Raw genomic sequence first — 19,637 nt, 5'->3', positions numbered from 1 at the left:
CGAAGGAGGTGCAACATTTTATTCTTACACCTTCTCCCTCACCACCATCCAGGGACCTAAACAGCCCTTCCAAGTGAGGCAAAGATTCATGTGCACCTCCTCCAACCTTATCTACTGCATTTTGTGCTCCCAATGTGGTTTCCTTTATGTTGGCGAGACCAAGCACAGACTAGGTGATAGTTTGCAGAGCACCCGCGCTGTGTCCGCATGGCCAGCCCGAGCTCCCAGTTGCAAGCCATTTCATCTCCCCCTCCTGTTCCCACATTGACCTGCCAGTCCTCGGCCTTTTCCACTGCCAGGTTGAGGCCAAATAAGAACTTGAAGAACAACATCTCATATTCCACCTGGGTAGTCTACAACCCAATGGTATGAACATTGATTTTTCCAACTTCAGGTAACCCTTACACCCATGTTCCTTTCTCTCTCCTTCCAATATACCACTAGTCCTCCCATTTTTGTTCCCTTTCCCATACACCCCCTCCAGTACCCCAGTACCTATTTTTATTCCTCTTCCCCTGATGGTTCTATCCACCTACCACCCACATACTTTACTCACCATCCCCCCCCCCTCTCCCATCTGGTTGAGCTGCCCATCACTCCCTCAAAGGGTTCCCATTATCACCTTCCATACTTATCAGATTTCAGCAAGTGTAGCTTTTGTGTCCCTGCCTTCACACCACTTCCCTTCCCCCACCTGGCTCCATCTGCCCCCTGTTTTGACTCCTTGTCTGCTTCCACCTGTCACCCATCTGCCTCTTTCTCCCAACTCCACCCCTCCTCCTACCCCACTTGGCTCCATCTGCCCATTATTCCTCACCCCTCCTCAATCCATCTATCACCTGGCAACCCCTGCCTCACTCCTCCCCCTCTCTTTATACCAGCTACCTTCCCTCTCCACTCTCAGTCTCGACGCAAGGTCTTGACCCAAAACATCAACAATTCCCTTCCCTCCACAGATGCTGCTCAACCTGCTGAGTTCCTCCAGCAGTTTGATTTCTATATTTTCTGTAATGAATTTACCACACAACCTACTTTATAAACAATCCCCTGCTCCTGACCGCCACTCTCTTATTGACATCCCCTCCCTAGCCACTGATTCAATCCCTCCAAGGCTGTTTTAAGCATTCTCTGAAGTTTCTTCCTTGGCTTCTTCTCTTCTCTCTCCCTAAGCTGTTCATCATCAGTAGAACCCATTGGCATGGTGTCAAATTCCATGGCTACTCCTAAACTATACATTTGTTTATCTTAGCAAGTTATGGAAGAGCCAGAGCTTTACACAACTTAAAGAACAAATTTGCCTTTCAAATGTTAATAGAGCACAAGGCAGGTCATTATCATCTCTTCAAAACCATTCACCAATGAAAGATCTTTCTTCAGTTTTCTTTCTTCGTCTTTAACGGTCGGGACTGTTGCTTCTGTGATCCTACCAGCCCATCACCTGGCCCAAGTGAGTGAGCAGCTGATGTCACTTCACGTCTATTTAACCAAACTAAGTGAGCAGATAAAAGTAATTTGTGATAAACTGAATGCTCTTACTTTTCTGTGAAAGTATTGAATACCAAATATAGAAGCTTAGGTTATAGAGAAAAGAAGATGGCAGAAATATCAAAGCCCATCTGCCATTTTCATTTAGGATGTAAGAATTGGGGTATAGATACAGATCAGCCTTTGTGGAGCATGAAGCTGAATAAAGCTGTGGCACTGCAGTGCTGCTGAGGGATTCCTCAGTAGTTTACTTTAATAGAAAATGTAGAAAGTCATTGTATATTAAGGATAATTGAATTATTTAAATTAAATAATTCTGTTGTCACACAAGTTAAACAGTTGTTCCAAAACTCCTTGAGAGTACATCTGTAATATGAAAAATGTTGAACTATGATTGCATTTTTAAAGAAATTTGCTTACAAAAATAATCCCTGATGTTTCATTATTAGAAGTGGAGAAAATCCCTATTTTGATTGCTTGTCCTGGTGTTTTTCATTTGTCTTCTGAAGCTTATATCCTATAACTGTTTAGTTCATTGTTTACTACTTCCCACTTGTCCTAAAAAGGCATTAACGATGCTGTCAAGGGGTCTTTTAGGGTATTTTACACAATCCAATTATGAATAACATTTGTGTGCAGCAGAAGAAAAAGAAGAAACATAGCAATAATCTTCTTATTCTGGCAACAGTAATAACATTAATGAACACATTTAGTAAGATAATAACTGAAAACAACATTACAAATAAATCTGTTGAAAATGGAACCTACCTAAAGGGCCCCCTTGACGACAGCACATCCTCTGTGCAGCAGCATTCTCACAAGATTGAAGCTGGTTCTGCAGCAGAGTAAAGTAACCCAGTCATTGAGAATGTGCTGAAGATTTCTGTGTCGCATGTCAGACACTCCAGAGATGACTGAACCCCTCTGCTATATGAGCATTATCAGGAGACTTTGCTTTTGAATGAAAATCTTTCCTATTGTTACGCCTTTATTAAAATGCAGAGTTTGGAGAACACAGACTTCAAGCAGATGATCCCATTTACAATGACAGAACAGTGATGACAACTGTTGGTGAACAAGATTCGAGAAAAAGGAACCTGGACGGTAGGGGAGAGGTTCTTAGATGACATTCAGCTCTGGAGCGTTCCTCTTCACCTTCTTTTGTGACAGCCTTTTGTTCTTTGTTATCTACTGTTATGCCAAATTTGCACAAGCTGCATGGATTAAGAAGATCAACAGCTTAATTGTTTTCAAGTATACAAGCTTGCATTGCTTTAATAAAGAAAATCTTTTGGAAATATCACCACCAGAGTTTAAAAAATCCAAATGAGAGAACAATCACATAAATACTAGTGATGGCAGCTAAACATCACCTCGGAGCTGAGAGCAGGAAGGACTCGGTACCTTGCTGCAAATGTGGATGACTGAATCTTGACCCTGTCCTTTTAACTGTAATGAATTGTTTATTTAGTTGTCGTATATTATCATGATTATTATATCAATATCGTTATCCTGGAAGGAATAAACTCTGTGAAGAAGTCTTTCAAAGCTGAAATGAAACCATTGTGTAAGAAAGTTGAACAGTTTGAAGAAAGAATACGAAGAAAAGAAAGTAAACCATACACGGTTTCCTTTTATGAAAATTAGGAGTCTGTGACATAGCTGCCTCTGTTTTCTTCTAGAGATTTTACACAATGCTGGGAGATGGAATATATTCACTGTTGGATTGTTTCTTCCTGCCTTTTTCTTTGTACTGGATTTCAAGTACTATTTTGATTGCCTTCACCCACTAGGAAAAGGAAATTAAATATTTCTTTCAATTGTTGAACTTCAAAAATAGTGATACACAGTTACAATAATAACAGCAGTAATGCTTCAAACTGTGTTGTGGTTCTAAACTGCTTCTCTCGATAAACAATCCATTGACAGCAGATTTGCAAAAAATGATTCTACATATGGTCAACATTAATAGAGAGGATCTATTAGATTGCTTCCAGAAGTTTATTGTGTATTAAGGTGTCTGAACAGCTTCAATTTAAAGGATTGGGAGGAATCCCTGCAAAGGAAGATTCATGGAAATGATGCATGTGAATAATTTCCCCTTCAGGAGGCATTCATGGATATGGTAAGTTGTCCCTTTAAAGTTCAATTCCCAGAAAGAAAACTGATGAAATTTTATGAAAGCATGCTAACCTCAATTAATACCCTGCATGTGCTTCCCATTTAGAGGGATTTGTGATGTCCTTTCTTAATGTTCATTACTACAGATAGGAAACAAATATATTGAAGAAACTATATATCACTCAGTAGTTGTGAAGTTCTGCACACTATAGAGCACTCATAGATTTGTGCATGTCTGTCTAATCTTGGCTTTACCCTCAGTATTTTCTGTATGCAGTTGAATGTAATGCAGGCTATAAAGTCAGATGTATGTTATAATGGAGCAGCGGGACACTGTAATATTCCTTAATCCCAAACACTTTGGAAAAAATGTTTATAATCCTAATTCTTCAATTAAACCTTTTGCTGATAATGCAGTTTAATAAAAAGATAAGGTCAGCAGAAGATAAGAGGTTCATCAGAGCAATTGTTTTAAAGCTAGAGAATGAGACCCATGCTTGGTTAGTAAAACTGATGAAAAATTCCTTCAGTCTAAAATGAAGCAGATGGCTTGCAGACTAATTTTTCAGATATAACTAAGTAATATATTTCTCATATTTGTCTTAATCCATGAAATTCTTTGTAATCTTTACATTTAGTTTGTGTACTGTGCAATCAGTAAATTAACTTTCATGTTTTATATGAAGTATAGAGAAGTGTAAGATATTTGTTAACAGTGCAGAGGAGGTAGTTCTTCCTAATGGTATTAAAAAGGAGGAACTATTCAAATCTGGACTTGTGGACTTTATAAAACAGTTTGTAACCCACGCATCACTGATCTACTTTAATTGCTCAGTGGTTTTCACATATATAACAATATTACGAACTATACACATAGTAAATGAGTTAGAAAAAGGACTACCAATAAAGGCACTCATGATATATCTTGAAAAATAACTTTAGTAAATAAACCTGGAGTCTTGTCATCAATATTGTCTTTCCAAATCCAGTTTTAAATAATAATTACAATTTTAACACTCGTTTTTCTTTACGTTCCTGTCAGTTCATGGAAAATTCTTGTAACAGCCTTGACTGCTTAGCAGATTGTTGAGCTGAATTAACATTACTAGCTATAATTATTATGACTGAAGTTGGTGCTTCAACTGTAGATTAACTTGCTATTGCTCATTTGCTGAGCTCGGTAAATGACTAAACCCTATTCTCTAATTATTAATTGCTCAAAAATTAAACAAAAATTTTGAGTGAGGTATTGAATAATGAGGTTAAGTACATTAATTGTAACAGATCTTTATGGTGTTTCCGCAATATGAATTGCAGAAAAGGAATAATGTATTTGTATTGAGTTAGCTGAATTTAGTTGCGAATCATCTGAAATGCTGTGATTTGCCTGTGGCCAGCTGTCTAAGTAATATTGTCTCTATAGAAGAATACTGCATCTGTCCTTTCAGTGAAATTTTTTTCTCTTAATATACACTATATTAACAGGTTTACAGCCAAGATATATGTAATCTTCTGTGCTGCTGCTCATGTAGCTTTTTATAGCCTTTATATTCAGTTTATTTATGGATTATTTCCAAAATTCACATATTTAAATATTTGAGTAACAATTTTCCATCGTCAGCCTTTGTAAGAATGTTATTGCTATTGCCATTTTAAATCATAAGACATTAACAATAAGACATTTTCTCTGGATTAAAAAAAAACTAGGTAACATTTGAACATGGTGAATTTCTCTACCTGCCAACTAATTTTCCTGGTATTTTTTAGTGTGATACATTTCTAGTGAAATACCCAAGGCACATTATTTTCTTCAATTGAGGTGGTGTGAAGAGAGAAGGATGGGGGAAATAGGGAAGAAATTGTGTTGTAACTTTCCTCTTGTGTGTAAGGAAATAATTGAGGAAAAATATTTATGAAAAAAGATGCAATTTAAATGGTGTTGTTTTTATTGTGCTTATTTCCTTCTGCTCTAACTCAAAATCAGCCTCTAAATGTGCACTGCATGAAAAGCAGCACTGTCTGATAAAATCTGCTTATCGCTTCACAAAATAACAAAACTGGACTGGGGAGGGTGGTGAGATACAAGATGGAAATGAATGAGTTCTACTGTTGTTCCAGATTTTTTTTACCTACAAATGCGAATCATTTTTTGCATCACTTATCATCGCTGCTGCAGAGAATAAGACAGTCTGGGATGGATTCAGAGCCAGCTGCCAGAGGTGAAAGGGCAATGTGCCAACCCACTGCACCATTCAGTATCCATTAGGATCAGTAGCCTGAATTTGGAAGCTGTTTTGAGTTCTCCACAGTTTTTTCTATGAAATAGGAGGCAATTGTTAAAATATCACCTTAACATAAAGAAAAAAATATAATCAAAGCCATATTTTATTTCAAGCCTTACATTTCCAGAGTAACCCTGATGCTAGATTAGAAAATCCAAATACAATAGTGTAGGAAAATTGTCCAAATTTCTATTAAAGTACATAGATTTCATTTGTTGTTGCCATTAAACTCTTTGAATTATTTTATAGCCAACAATAAAAAGTCTGATAACTTACCAAAAGGTATCCCTGGGAGCTGTTTAAACACTTGAAGGTGTATTCTTTACTTTACCAGTGCGCTGGACATTGTTAGGATGCGGGCAAATATATGTTAATTAAACCACAAGAGAAGTTTTATAATAGATTGTCAATTGATAGTCATTAAAACATATGGACAGCAATTGTATTTTTAAGAGAAAACTCATCCAGGTGACAAGAAACTTTACTCAGAGAAAGTTAAAAATATACATCCCTTATTGAGAGCAACAGGGAATAATCCTAGGTTTTACCTATGGTGTAAACTGCAATTTCTCTGCTTTGCAAAAGAAAACATGGATGGGTTTGCCAAGGAAGTAAAATGACCCTGCCATTTCAAAATTTAAATAATTAAAATCTTTGAATTATTTTGTAGCCAACAACAAAAAGTCTGATATCTTACTATAAGATATCCCTGGGAATTGTTAATTATTTAAATCTTTAAATGGCAGGGTAAGGTAATATTAGTTTACAGGCATTGGTGCAATATGTTATCATGATACAGCTCCAGAAAACTTGCAAATATTTGAGGCAATCCTTTAATACTAAAACGAAAAATAATCTGCACTTAGCATAATCTATCCCTGGAAGTTGTTTCTACATTTGAAGATTTAACCTTTTGTGTGCTTGTTTTTTTCATCATTATACTGTTTTTTTTAAACATATACCTCAAAGATAATCATTCAGGATATGGTTGCTTAACGCAAAAAAAATCCATAAAGTATGCTCACATATACTACTTGATGTTTTTTTTTGTCTAGGAATTAGGAAACCTTGAATCAGAATACTGTTGTAACTCAAAATAAATATTTAGACAGCTGGACATAGAATGTGCAGTCACATGCAGCTCAGACACCTACACACTCATATCCGCATCCCACTGGTTCTACTTATAAATTTGATATGCCTAGCATCCAGCTTGCATTTTTATATGTTTGCTAGATAAGTGGATCTGGAAATGCAATATCTATTAGGTCACACAATTAGCAGCATGCTGTTTTATAGGTATTCAAAATTATTCTCTGTTTTTTGGCTGCCAAGTTTACCAGTACAATCAGTGGCATTGAAAAGTGTTCTCAATGAAACAGTAAACACAAACATGGCTACCTTCAACTCTGAAGAAAACCTGAAAACATGCAACACAAGTTCTGTTTGCTTTGATACAAGGCTGGTTCTTAAATAATGGCTTAAAAATTCTGCCATGAAGCACCGTGTTCTTGTGCTACAATTGACACAAGCAATCAAGTATCTACTGAATAGTTCTTGAATGAATGCAATGTCTGCATATGATATGCTAATTCAAAGAGATGTTGGAACATGTGCAGTGGTGTCCAAAGCGGCACAAAATTCATTTTGAGTATGGATGGCTTACAGACAGCACAGGCTGTTTGTGCAGAAGCAACTCTTTACAACTAATGTGAAGCCTACATCAGCAAGACTTAAAAGAGGCCTGCCTGGCCAGGAAAGTCTGCAGAATCCAGTATTTGGAACCAACTTTAGAGGCAGGTTACATTTAACTTATCCACTTGTATCTTGCTGAAGATTTCCTCCAGGCCTCTCACCACTGGACCACAACCCAGTCTCGATGTTAGCAAAGCCTTACCTCCACATCACCCTAATAAAACCCTGGCAAGTCTTTCCCAACCTCTACTCACTAGCTCACCATTAGTCCCCACCTCACCCCATTGCACTGACGTGACTCTTGAGATTCCAGTTGAGGCTCTGACCATCTCCCCCACTCCACCCTTCTGCCCTCAGCCTTGGGTTTCATTCTACTTCAACTTCTCCAATGATCTGCAACCTGCCTGAGTTACTCTGAAATCAGTAGAATGAAGGCCTTCTTGTGCTCAAAGTGTGTAAGGCCTGTTCTATTGCAGATAGCAGCTTGGTCTTGTGTAAAGTAGAATTTTGCAGTGGGAATAATTTCTAGCCCATCTTTATGTCACAAACCTCTAAAAATTGCATTTTTTAAATAACATCAGGAAGTTCTGGAACTATTCATCAGGTCAGGCAGTATCAGGAGAGAGAAATAATTGGTATTTTGGGTGATTGACTCCTCATGAGAACTGGAAAATCGTTTAAAAAAAAGTGTGTTTGAAGTTACAGAGAAAAGGAGAGGTAGAGAGAACAGGGGGAATGTTGCTGACAGTGGAACTTGGGCAAGATGTTGATTGATGAAGTAAAATGTGTGGGGAAAATGTAAGGTTACCCACTTTAGAAGGACAAATGAAAAAGTAATCATATAAATGAAGTGAGATAATAAAGTGTTGCAATGGAAAAGGATTTGGAATTCCAAATACATGAAACACAATGATTTGGCATGCATGCAGAAGGAAATTACAAAGACTGGCCTTTATTGTGAGGGGTATGAAGCTTTTATGCAATGCCACAAGGCATTGTCAACATTGCACCTGGGATAGTGTATACAATTTAGATCTCCATATTTAAAAGATATATTTGCATTTGGAGACATATGGTTTGCTAGGTTGATTCCTGGGATGAAAAGTTTACCTCCAAAGATAGTTAAACAAGTTGGACCTACACTCTTTGGAGATTCGTATGAGAGGTGAACTGATTGAAACATGTAAGATTGAAAAGTATAAGATTCTGAGGGGGATTAACTGAACTATAGAACCATAGGACAATACAGCACAATACAGGCCCTCTGGCCCAAAATGTTGTGCCGAACTTTAAACCTCGCCTAAGACTATCTAACCCCTTCCTCCCACATATGCCCTGATTTTAAATTCCTCCATATGCTTATCTAACAATCTCTTGAACTTGACCAACGTATCAGCCTCCACCACTACCCCAGGCAGCACATTCCATGCACCAACCACTCTCTGGGTGAAAAACTTCCCTCTGATACCTCCCTTGAACTTCCCACCCATTACTTTAAAGCCAATCCCTCTTGTATTGAGCATTGGTGCCCCAGGAAAGAGGCGCTGGCTGTCTTCTCTATCTATTCCTCTTAATATTTTGTACACCTCTATCATGTCTCCCCTCATCCTCCTTCTCTCCAAAGAGTAAAGCCCTAGCTCCCTTAGTCTCTCGTCATAATGCATACTCTCCAATCCAGGCAGCATCCTGGTAAATCTCCTCTGTACCCTTTCCAACACTTCCACATCCTTCCTATAATGAAGTGGCCAGAACTGGACACAGTACTCCAAGTGTGGTCTAACCAGAATTTCATAGAGCTGCATCATTACTTTGTGGCTCTTAAATTCGATCCCATGACATATGAAAGCTAACATCCCATAAGCTTTCTTAACTATCCTATCCACCTGTGAGGTGACTTTCAGTGATCTGTGGATATGAACCCCCAGATCCCTCTGCCCCTCTACACTGCCCAGAATCCTGCCATTAACCTTGTACTCTGCCTTGGAGTCTGTCCTTCCAAAGTGTATCACCTCACACTTCTCCGGATTGAACTCCATCTGCCACTTCTCAGCCCAGCTCTGCATCCTATCAATATCCCTCTGCAAGCTTCGACAGTCCTCCACATTATCCACAACACCACCAACCTTTGTGTCGTCTGCAAACTTGCCAACCCACCCTTCTACCCCCTCATCCAAGTCATTAATAAATATCACGAAAAGTAGAGGTCCCAGGACCAATCCTTGTGGGACACCACTAGTTACAGCTCTCCAGTCTGAATGCACTCCCTCTACCACAACTCTCTGCTTTCTGCAGGAAAGCCAATTCTGGATCCACACGGCCAAGCCTCCCTGGATCCCATGACCTCTGACCTTCTGAAGAAGCCTATCATGTGGAACCTTGTCAAACGCCTTACTAAAATCCATGTAGACCACATCCACTGCACTACCCTCATCAATCTTCCTGGTCACCTCCTCAAAGAATCCTATCAGGCTTGTGAAACATGATCTTCCCTTCACAAAGCCATGCTGGCTGTCCCTAATCAGTCCATGATTCTCTAAATGGTCATAGATCCTATCTCTTAGAATCCTCTCCAACAGCTTACCCACCACAGACATAAGGCTCACTGGTCTGTAATTCCCTGGACTACCCCTACTACCTTTTTTAAATAAGGGGACAGCATTTGCCACTCTCCAGTCCTCCGTTACCATTCCCGTGGACAACGAGGACTCAAAGATCCTAGCCAAAGGTTCAGCAATCTCCTCCCTCACCTCACGGAGCAGCCTGGGGAATATTCCATCAGGCCCCTGGGACTTATCTGTCCTAATATTTTCTAACAACTCTAACACATCCTCTCTCTTGATATCTACATGCTCTAGAAGTCCCCTAGTGGGCTACTTGAACTAGGGACATAGTTTCAGAATAAAAGATGATTAATTTAAGATTGAGATAAGGAGGAATTTCTTCTCTCAGAGAGTCATGGCTCTTTGGAATTCTGTACACCAGAGAGCAAAGGACTGGATGAGTAAAGGGGATATGGGGAGAACACTGGAAAGAGGTGTTGATGCCACAATTGGATCAACAATAATCCTACTGAATAACAGAGCAGGCTCAACAAGCCGATTTGCCTACTCCTACTTCTATTTCTTCTATTCCTATGAGACAAAAATTGTCCAGGTGATACAATTCTTTCAGTGCCAACTACTTAATAGATACATGAAGGCAGTCAGGGAGAAAAAAGGAGCATACTGGAGGTGTAAGATGCAGAACACAGCAGCTGCTGGAAATCTGATACATAAGTGAATGCAAGAAGTACCCAGCACACCTGGCAGCATCTGCAGAGAGGGAAGAACCTTGCATCAGAATTGGCTGGTTCTCACACAAATAATTTACTTTACTGAAAATATTACACCATTCCAACAATACCCAATGTAAACTCAGGAAACAGTAACTCATCCTTAATTTAGGCACATTGCAGTCTTTGGGACTCGACATTGATGGAGTTGGAAGAGCATGGGTATGTTCAAACGGCTTAAAGAACAGCTTCTCATGTAGCAAAGAAACAAATACAATGTATTTTACAACCTTCATTATGGTATGCTTTTAACTTCTCTCTAAGATTGCATTACTGAGACTTTTTGAGTTATACTTTAGCTTCTTATTTTTATTTTTACCCCACCTTTGCTGACCCAGTGTAACTCAATACATGTGATTTTTGAGTATCCTTGCATCTATAAGTGGCATTCTTCACTAACGCTAAGTAGTGATCTGGATTTTTGGTTACCTAGCATAACTTTGAAACTTCCACATGGTTGATAGCTGCTCAAGGGACGAATGCACCAAACCATTGGACTCCATGGGGAGTCCAGCTGGAGAGTGCAAACTTTGGCCGATTTCCCAGCACTTGCTCTGGAATATCTGCCTGCTGCAACGGCATCAACCTAACAATGCAAATGCAGCAGGCCCATTCATTTTAATGGGAAGAAACAAATGTGAAAAGTACAATGTAATTTTCTTTCTTTAGTTATTTCATTGAGTTAATTTAAATGTATTTAAGTGGTAGAATTGTTTCTCATTTCATTGTTTAAGTATTTTTATTTCTTTAATGCTTTTTAAAAATATTAACAGTACTCTTGCTCTTCGTGATATCTGTATGGACGGAATGGGGCTTAACTGGGTTTCAAATTGAATGGTGAAGACTATCAGTTTTGATTGGGAAGGCCTTGCACTGCATCATGCCTGGCTCTTCAGTTGGGACCCAGCTTTCCAGCTGACGATTGTGCCTGGAGACACACTCAGGAAAGATGGGGCTTTGTGGACAGGCAATTAATGAACTCAGTGAGCTTGCTGGTCAGTGGAATATCTGCACAACTGAATCTAAACTAGGTGCAAAGTCCCTCCTGAGGCTGACATGAAATGAGGTGGGACTTCCTGCTCCAGGGAACATCATTTTGTTAGTACAAAATGAGACTACATTTATATTCTAGGTGCAGTGTTCTAAACAGAAGTTTTGCTTCACATTACTGTTCCTTCTATGTTGGAAATGGTTGCTAGAGACTGCAACACAAAAATCTTGGGCAGTGTATATTTGGCTTCTAATTGACACTGAACTGCTGACAAAAGATGAGGTGTTGTTCCTCAGGTTTCCATTGGGCCTCTTTGCAATAGCATAGGAGACCACAAACAGAGAGGTCAGAGTGGGAGTGAGATGAGGAATTAAAGTGACAGACAACCAGACACTCAGGGTTATTCCTGCAGTCTGAGTGCAGATGTCCACAAAACCGATCATTACTTTACCTAGCAGTTTTTTCAGGTAAGGAAGCAATTTCCTTGCACTTAGTCTAACCTGGTGAACTGCATTTGGTGTGCACAATGTGGCCTCCTGTACATTGGAGAAACTAAGGGCAGTTTGAGTGATCACTTTGTCTGAAATTCCCTTTGTTCCACTCATCCACACCGCACCCGCCCCCCCCCCCCCCCAATTCCCTTCTCTGTTAAACAGATCAACTTGTTTCTCTCTTTCTCAGTTCTAATGAAGGGTCTGAGACCTGAAACTCTTTCTCTTTCTACAGATGCTGCCTGTTTCTGCTGAATTTTTCAACATTTTCTATTTCAGATTTCCAGAATTGCAGTCTTTTTTTATTTCCAACCAATATTATGTTGTTTAAATGTTTATGGATGGTTCAATGAGGCAGTAATTTTAGATATTTTCACAGTTAACAGTACTTATTGAATTTACTTAACATGGTTGAAAAATAGTGTAATTATATTCCACAACACAATTAGAAGGCTTTGGTAGTAATCTGGAGGACTGCAATAAATGTTCATTAGACTGCTCTCTGGGATAAAGACATTATCCGTTGAGGAGATATTGTGTGGACTCTACCTAAGTCCTGGATGTTAGAAGTTTGAGAGTGGATCCCATTGGGGAAAAAAGGCACTTGACTGGGTAGATGCTAGAACCAGGGTATTTTAGGATTGAAACAAAAACATACTGTTTTCTCTAAAGTTTATGAATTTCCTACCCATGAAGACTGTGGATATTCAGTCTGCAAATATCTTCAAGGAAGGCAAGAAATAGTTTGATAATGAAAAAAATCATGGAATTGGGGATAGTTCTGGAAGGTGGATTTGAAGGACAGGCTCAAGGAACTGAATGGCCTACACTTGTTACGCTTTTTAAATGTTCTTTGAGTAAAGATCTCCTGAAGACTTTTGTTTCTTGAATTTCAACAGTCTTAATATCAATGAAATCATATTTCTATTTTGTTGTTTTTCTTCTGCACCCTCCACTCCATTAATCTTCAAGAGGATGAGTGAGGATGTTTTTGATTATAGCAAAGCAACTTTCTTTGCTCTTATATTGCAATACATATGACTGAGTGTAGTAATCCTGGAGAGCTAGTGATATGTTACGTGGAAGATATCAATGAGAGAGTAGAGTAATTTTTGTTCTTTGCATTACCTGTACTTCCCGGGAAGTTGAGGCAAAGTGGAGCTGAGAGACAGCCGCAGACAAAGCAAAATGCAGAATGATGAATAAGACTGATTATTCATACTGCACAGACAGGAAATGCTTTATCTGAACGGCTGATCTCACAAATTTACTTTCTGTCATAAAGGTGGGATGAAGGTTGTAAGAGAAACAAACTTAGCTGTCCACATCATCAGGTTGACAGTACCTGTAAAATATAGCTTCCTTTTAGTTACTTCCAGTATTTTTGAGTGTGTTCAATATATTTTTGAGAATTTGGATGAAACAAAAATGTTCTGCTGTCAGAGCTCATATGATATTTGAAATGTTCAATCAGCTCTTCACCATAGGTTACCACTTCATTTCTAATGGAAATCAAAAGGTGCAGGTTAATTTTTAAACATTCTTAAATTATGATTGCTGCTGAACAAATCTCTAGTCCCTGAAATAGAAATTTTATGAATATGTATTATAATTCCTCAAAAATAACATTTCAAATTTTATGGTTTCTAAAATAACAAATAGAACATTTCTCTTCAGTACTTCAGCTTATACATTATTCCCATTTGTATGTTGCAACATATTTTACTTTCTATAAAATGAGTAAAACATTAATTATTATTAATGCTTTTTCTCTTCTTTGCTGTGTAAGAATCCTTCAATCTGATTGGCTGATCAGCTTCCTCATGACATGACTGTTGCTGAATGATGCAGATCCCTTATGGATGGTGCCAGATTAAATGTCATGTTGGTAAAGGGGAACTGGAAGCCCTAAAGCCTAATTTTTTGTTTGTGTGGGCAACATTTTTTGTCATCAATGGCAACTGCCTTTGCTTCCTGCTGACCACAAATCTAGGCCAATCTTTACCATCTCTATGAATATGTGCAGAATATCATACTGAGCATTTGTCATGAGTTGGGATAAAATCTTACTTAGTACATCTGCAAAGATAATCATAGCTGAAATGGATTATGCACAAATAACCACATTTTTGTATTGACCACCTCTTGCTTGCAATGTTTAAAGGTTGTAATAGTTCAGAAAGATCATAATGTGCGTGTGTTGAGAAAGGGAATTTCATGTGATGCATGGAAGTTTAATATGATATAGAACATAGAACAGTACAGCACAGTATGGGCCCTTTGGCCCACGATGTTGTGCCAACCTATATAAACACCTACTTCCTGATCAATCTAACCTTTCCCTCCTACACATCCCATAACCCTCCATTTTACTTACTTCCATGTGCCTATCTAAGAGTTTTTTAACTATCCCTATTGCATTAGTCTCTACCACCACCCCCAGCAATGCATTCCAGGCACTCACCACTCTCTGTGTAAAAAAAAATCTACCTCTGACATCTCCCCTAAACTTTCCTCCTCTGACTGTAAACTGATGTCCTCTGGTCTTGCCATTGCTGCCCTGGGGAAAAGGTGCTGGCAGTCCACTCTATCTATGACCCTCATAATCTTACACACCTCTATCAAGTCGCATCTCATCCTGCGTCACTCCAAAGAGAAAAGCCTTAGCTTGCTCAACCTTTCCTCATAAGACATGTTCTCTAATTCAGGCAGCATTCTGGTAAATCTCCTCTGCGCCCTCTCTAAAGCTTCCACATCCTTCTTGTAATGAGGTGACCAGAACTGAACACAATACTCTTAGTGTGGTCTAACCAGAGTTTTATAGAGCTGCAATGTTACCTCGTGGCTTTTGAACTCAATCTCCTGACTAATGAAGGCGAGTACACCATATGCCTTCTTAACAACCCCATCAACTTGTGCGGCAACTTTGAGGGATCTATGGACTTGGACCCCAAGATCTCTCTGTTCCTCCACATTGCTAAGAATCCTATTAACCTTGTACTCCACCTTCAAGTTCGTTCTTCTGAAGTGTCACTTCACACTTTTCTGGATTGAACTCCATCTGCCACTTCTCTGCCTGATTCTGCATCTTGTCTATATCCCGTTGTAAACTACAACAACCTTCTACACTATCCACAACACCTCCAACCTTTGTGTCATCTGCAAACCTACTAACCCATCCCTCCACTTCCTCATCCAAGTCATTCATAAAAATCACAAAGAGCAGGGGTCCCAGAACAGATCCCTGCAGAATACCACTAGTCACTGCCTCCAGGCAGAATACTCTCCATGTACTACCACTCTCTGCCTTCTGTGGCCAAGCCAATTATAAATCCACGCAGCTAAGTCTCCATGGACCCCATGCCTTGTGGCTTTCTGGATGAGCCTCCCATGGGGAACCTTGTCAAACACCTTACTAAAGTCCATATATACCACATCCACTGCTCTATCTTCATCAATTTGTTTCATCACCTCCTCGAGAAACTCACTTAGGCTTGTGAGGCACGACCTACCCCTCACAAAGACATGCTGGCTATCCCTAATAAGACTATGTTCCTCCAAATGCTTGTGAATCCTGTCCCTAAGAATCCTCTCCAATAGCTTGCCCACCACTGATGTAAGACTCACTGGTCTATAATTCCCAGGATTATCCCTATTACCTTTCTTGAACAATGGAACCACATTTGCCATCCTCCAATCATCTGGTACCACTCCTGTGGCCAGGGAGGACGCAAATATCATTGCCAACACCCAAGCAATCTCTTCCCTTGCCTCCCGTAGTAACCTGGGGTATATCCCATCCAGCCCTGGGGACCTACCTATCCTAATGTTTTTCAGAAGCTCTAACACTGCCTCTTTCTTAACCTCAACATGCTCCAGCACATTAGCCTGTTCTACATGACCTCACGTTCATCAAAGTCCCTCTCCCTAGTGAACACTGAAGCAAAGTATTCATTGAGGACCTACTTCCTCCACCTCCAGGCACGTTTCCCCCTGAGCAGTCCTACCTCTACTCATCCTCCAGTTCTTTACATACATGTGGAATGTGTTGGGGTTTTCCTTAATTCTACTCACCAAGACCTTCTCGTGTCCCCTTCCAGCTCACCTAAGTCCCTTCTTAAGCTCCTTTCTAGCTACCTTATAATTCTCAAGAACCCAGCCTGATTTTTGCTTCCTAAACCTTAAGTATGCTTCCTTCTTCCTCTTGAGTAAATGTTTCAGCTCTCTTGTCAACCACGGTTTCTTTACCCTCCCATCCTTTCCCTGTCTCATTAGTACAAACCTATCCAGAACCCCATGTAAATGTTCCCTAAATGGCCTCCACATTTTTTTCTGTGCATTTCCCTAAGAACATCTGTTCCCAATTTACGATCCCCAGTTCCTGCCTAATATCGTCGTAATTAGCCCTTCCCCAATTAAAAACATCCCCATGTCATCTGTTCCTATCCCTGTCCATGATATGCTAAAGGTCAGGGAGTTGTAGTCACTATCTCCAAAATGCTTGCCCTCCAAGAGGTCTGTCACCTGACCAGGTTCATTGCCTAGTACTAGATCCAGTATGGCCTCTCCTCCAGTCGGCCTGTCTACATAATGCGTCAGGAATCCTTCCTGGACAGACCTAACAAATTTTGCCCCATCTAAGCTTTTTGCACTTTCTCCCATGACAACAACCCTGTTAATTTCGCACGTTTCCAAAATCTGCGTACTTATCTGCTCGTCACTGTCCCAGTTACTGATGGGGAGCCTATAGAATACTCCCAATAGAGTGACTGCTCTCTTCCGGTTTCTGACTTCCACCCACACTGACTCAATAGACGATCCCTCCACGATGTCCTCCCTTTCTGCAGCTGTGATACTATCCCTGATTAGCAATGTCACTCCCCCACCTTTTTTACCTCCCTCCCTATCCATGTTGAAACGTCTGAACCCCAGAACATCAAGCAGCCAATCCTGCCTTTGCAACAGCCAGGTCTCTGTAATGGCCACAGCATCGTAATTCCACATACTGATCTATGCTCTAAATTCATCATCCTTATTCTTAATACTTCTCGCATTAAAGTAAACACATTTCAACTCATCCAACTGACTGTATTTATATCCTCTCCACTGCCTATCCTTCCTTACAGTCTCTCTGCACATTGCATCTACCTTTACACTAACTGCTCCATCATCTGATCTAACACTCTGGTTCCCGCCCCCCTGCCAACCTAGTTTAAACCCTCCCCAACAGTTTTAGCAAACCTGCCCACAAGGACATTGGTCCCTCTTGAGTTCAGATGTAACTTGCCCCTTTTGTACAGGTCATATCTTCCCCAGAAGAGATCCCAGTGATCCACAAATCTGAAACCCTGTCCCCTGCACCAACTCTTCAGCCATGCATTCATCTGCCATATCTTCCTATTCGTACCCTCAATGGCACATGGCACAGACAGCAATCTAGAGATTACCACCCTTGAGGTCCTGCTTTTTAGCTTCCTTCCTAACTCCCTATATTCCCTCTTCAGGACCTCATCCCTTTTCCTGCCTGTGTCATTGGTACCAATATGTACCACGACTTCTGGCTGCTTACCCTCCCCCTTAAGAATGCTGTGGACTCGATCCGAGATGTCTCCGACCCTGGCACTTGGGAGAAAACATACCATCCGGAAGTCTCATTCTCGTCCTCAAAATCTCCTATATGTTCCCCTAACCAGTGAATCCTCTATCACTACTACACTTCTTTCCCCCCCCCCCCTTCCCTTTTGTGCCACAGTGTCAGACTCAGTGCCAGAGACCTGACCACTGTGGCTTTCCCATAGTAGGTCATTTCCCACCACCTCCCCCCCCCCCCCCCACCAACAGTATACAAAATGATATACCTGTTATTGAGGGGAACAGCCACAGGGGTACCCTGCACTGACTGCCTATCTCCTTTCCCTCTCCTGATGGTCACCCATCTACCTGCATCTTTCAACCTAGTAACTCCTGACTATCATATCCTCAGTTTTCCGAATGATCCGAAGTTCATCCAGCTCCAGTTCCCTAACATGGTCTGTCAGGAGCTGCAACCGGATGCACTTCTCGCAGCTGTGGTCATCAAGGACACTGGAGGACTCCCTGACTTCCCACATCCTGCAAGAGGATCATACTACTTCCCTGATTGCCATTCCCACCGCTCTAACTGTGCAAAAATAAAGAAAGGAAGAGAACTTACCGGAACCTCACCTTAGCCTCAGCTCACTTCCTCTGCCTCTTCACGCTGAAGCCGCTTGAGCCAAAGCCTCAAGGTCCCACTCTTACACTGAGCCACTCACACAATTGCCACTCCACAATGGCTGCTCTGCTTGAGCTTACCTTCTTTTTATTGGCTGCTGCTGCCCAATTAGTCCAACGAGCTAAGCAGTGAGACTTGCTCTCCAAGGTATTTCCCGCTCTCGCTCTCGCTTCTGTAAAATGAAACTTACCAGCAACAAGACTTGCTCTCCAAGCTGCTTCTCATCTCACTCTTGCTCCTGTAAAATATGGTTTTAGCTAATCCTATATTGGCACTTAGTTCTTCAAGGAGTGTTTTAGATATTTAGATATTTTTTATAGATATTTTATTTATTAATTACATGTACATTGGAACACGCAGTGAAAAGCGTCTTTTTGCATTACTGAGAATGTGCTGGGGGCGGTCCACAAGTGTCGCCATTCTTCTGGTGCCAACGTAGCGCCCACAGCTCCTAACCTGTATGTCTTTGGAATGTGGGAGGAAACCGGAGCACCCAGCGGAAACCCACGCAGACACGGGGAGAATGTACTTATCGACAGTGGCGGGAATTGAACCTGGGTTGCTGGCGCTGTAATAGTATTATGCTAACTTCTATACTTCCGTGTCACTGCTGACATAGAGGTCATTTACATCTTTGCTGTTTGAGCAGAGACCTATTACCTGCCCATTCTGGACCTTACATGATTACGAAAAATCTGGCCTAGTTCCATAGTGGGCAAGCAGTCCGCTGCAGCAGGCCACCAACATGTGGTAAAATTGATAGTTACCCAAACTCGGAGAAATTTTCAGAAGGCGTTCGATAAGGTGCATCATAAAAGACTTATCCATAAGATAAGGATGCATGGAGTTGGGGTTAATGTATAAGCATGGATAGAGGTTTTGTTAACTAATAGAAGGCAGAGAGTTGAGATAAATGGATGTTTCTCTGGTTAGCAATCAGTGGTGACCCGGGTGCCTCAGGGGTCGGTGCTGGGCCTACAACTGTTCA

The 19,637-nt window shown here is 40.6% G+C and overlaps 1 protein-coding gene across 8 annotated transcripts in view; it reads left to right on the top strand.

Moving 5' to 3' along the window:
- LOC127567551 (cAMP-specific 3',5'-cyclic phosphodiesterase 4D) overlaps window positions 1-19,637 on the top strand; it is a 938,945-nt gene that overhangs the window by 528,285 nt on the left and 391,023 nt on the right. For 2 of the 8 annotated variants that reach the window (XM_052010581.1, XM_052010582.1), the window contains exon 1: window positions 2,356-3,610. The exons of the other annotated variants lie outside the window; for them this stretch is intronic. In XM_052010581.1, the coding sequence (XP_051866541.1) occupies window positions 3,558-3,610 (53 nt within the window). In that variant the 5' untranslated portion in view covers window positions 2,356-3,557. Of the gene's footprint in view, window positions 1-2,355; window positions 3,611-19,637 lie in introns of those variants that run through there. 8 annotated transcript variants of the gene reach the window in all.

This window comes from Pristis pectinata, chromosome 2 (genome assembly GCF_009764475.1).
Source record: "Pristis pectinata isolate sPriPec2 chromosome 2, sPriPec2.1.pri, whole genome shotgun sequence".
NCBI lineage: Eukaryota > Metazoa > Chordata > Chondrichthyes > Rhinopristiformes > Pristidae > Pristis > Pristis pectinata.
This window is presented reverse-complemented; position numbering and strand designations above follow the sequence as displayed.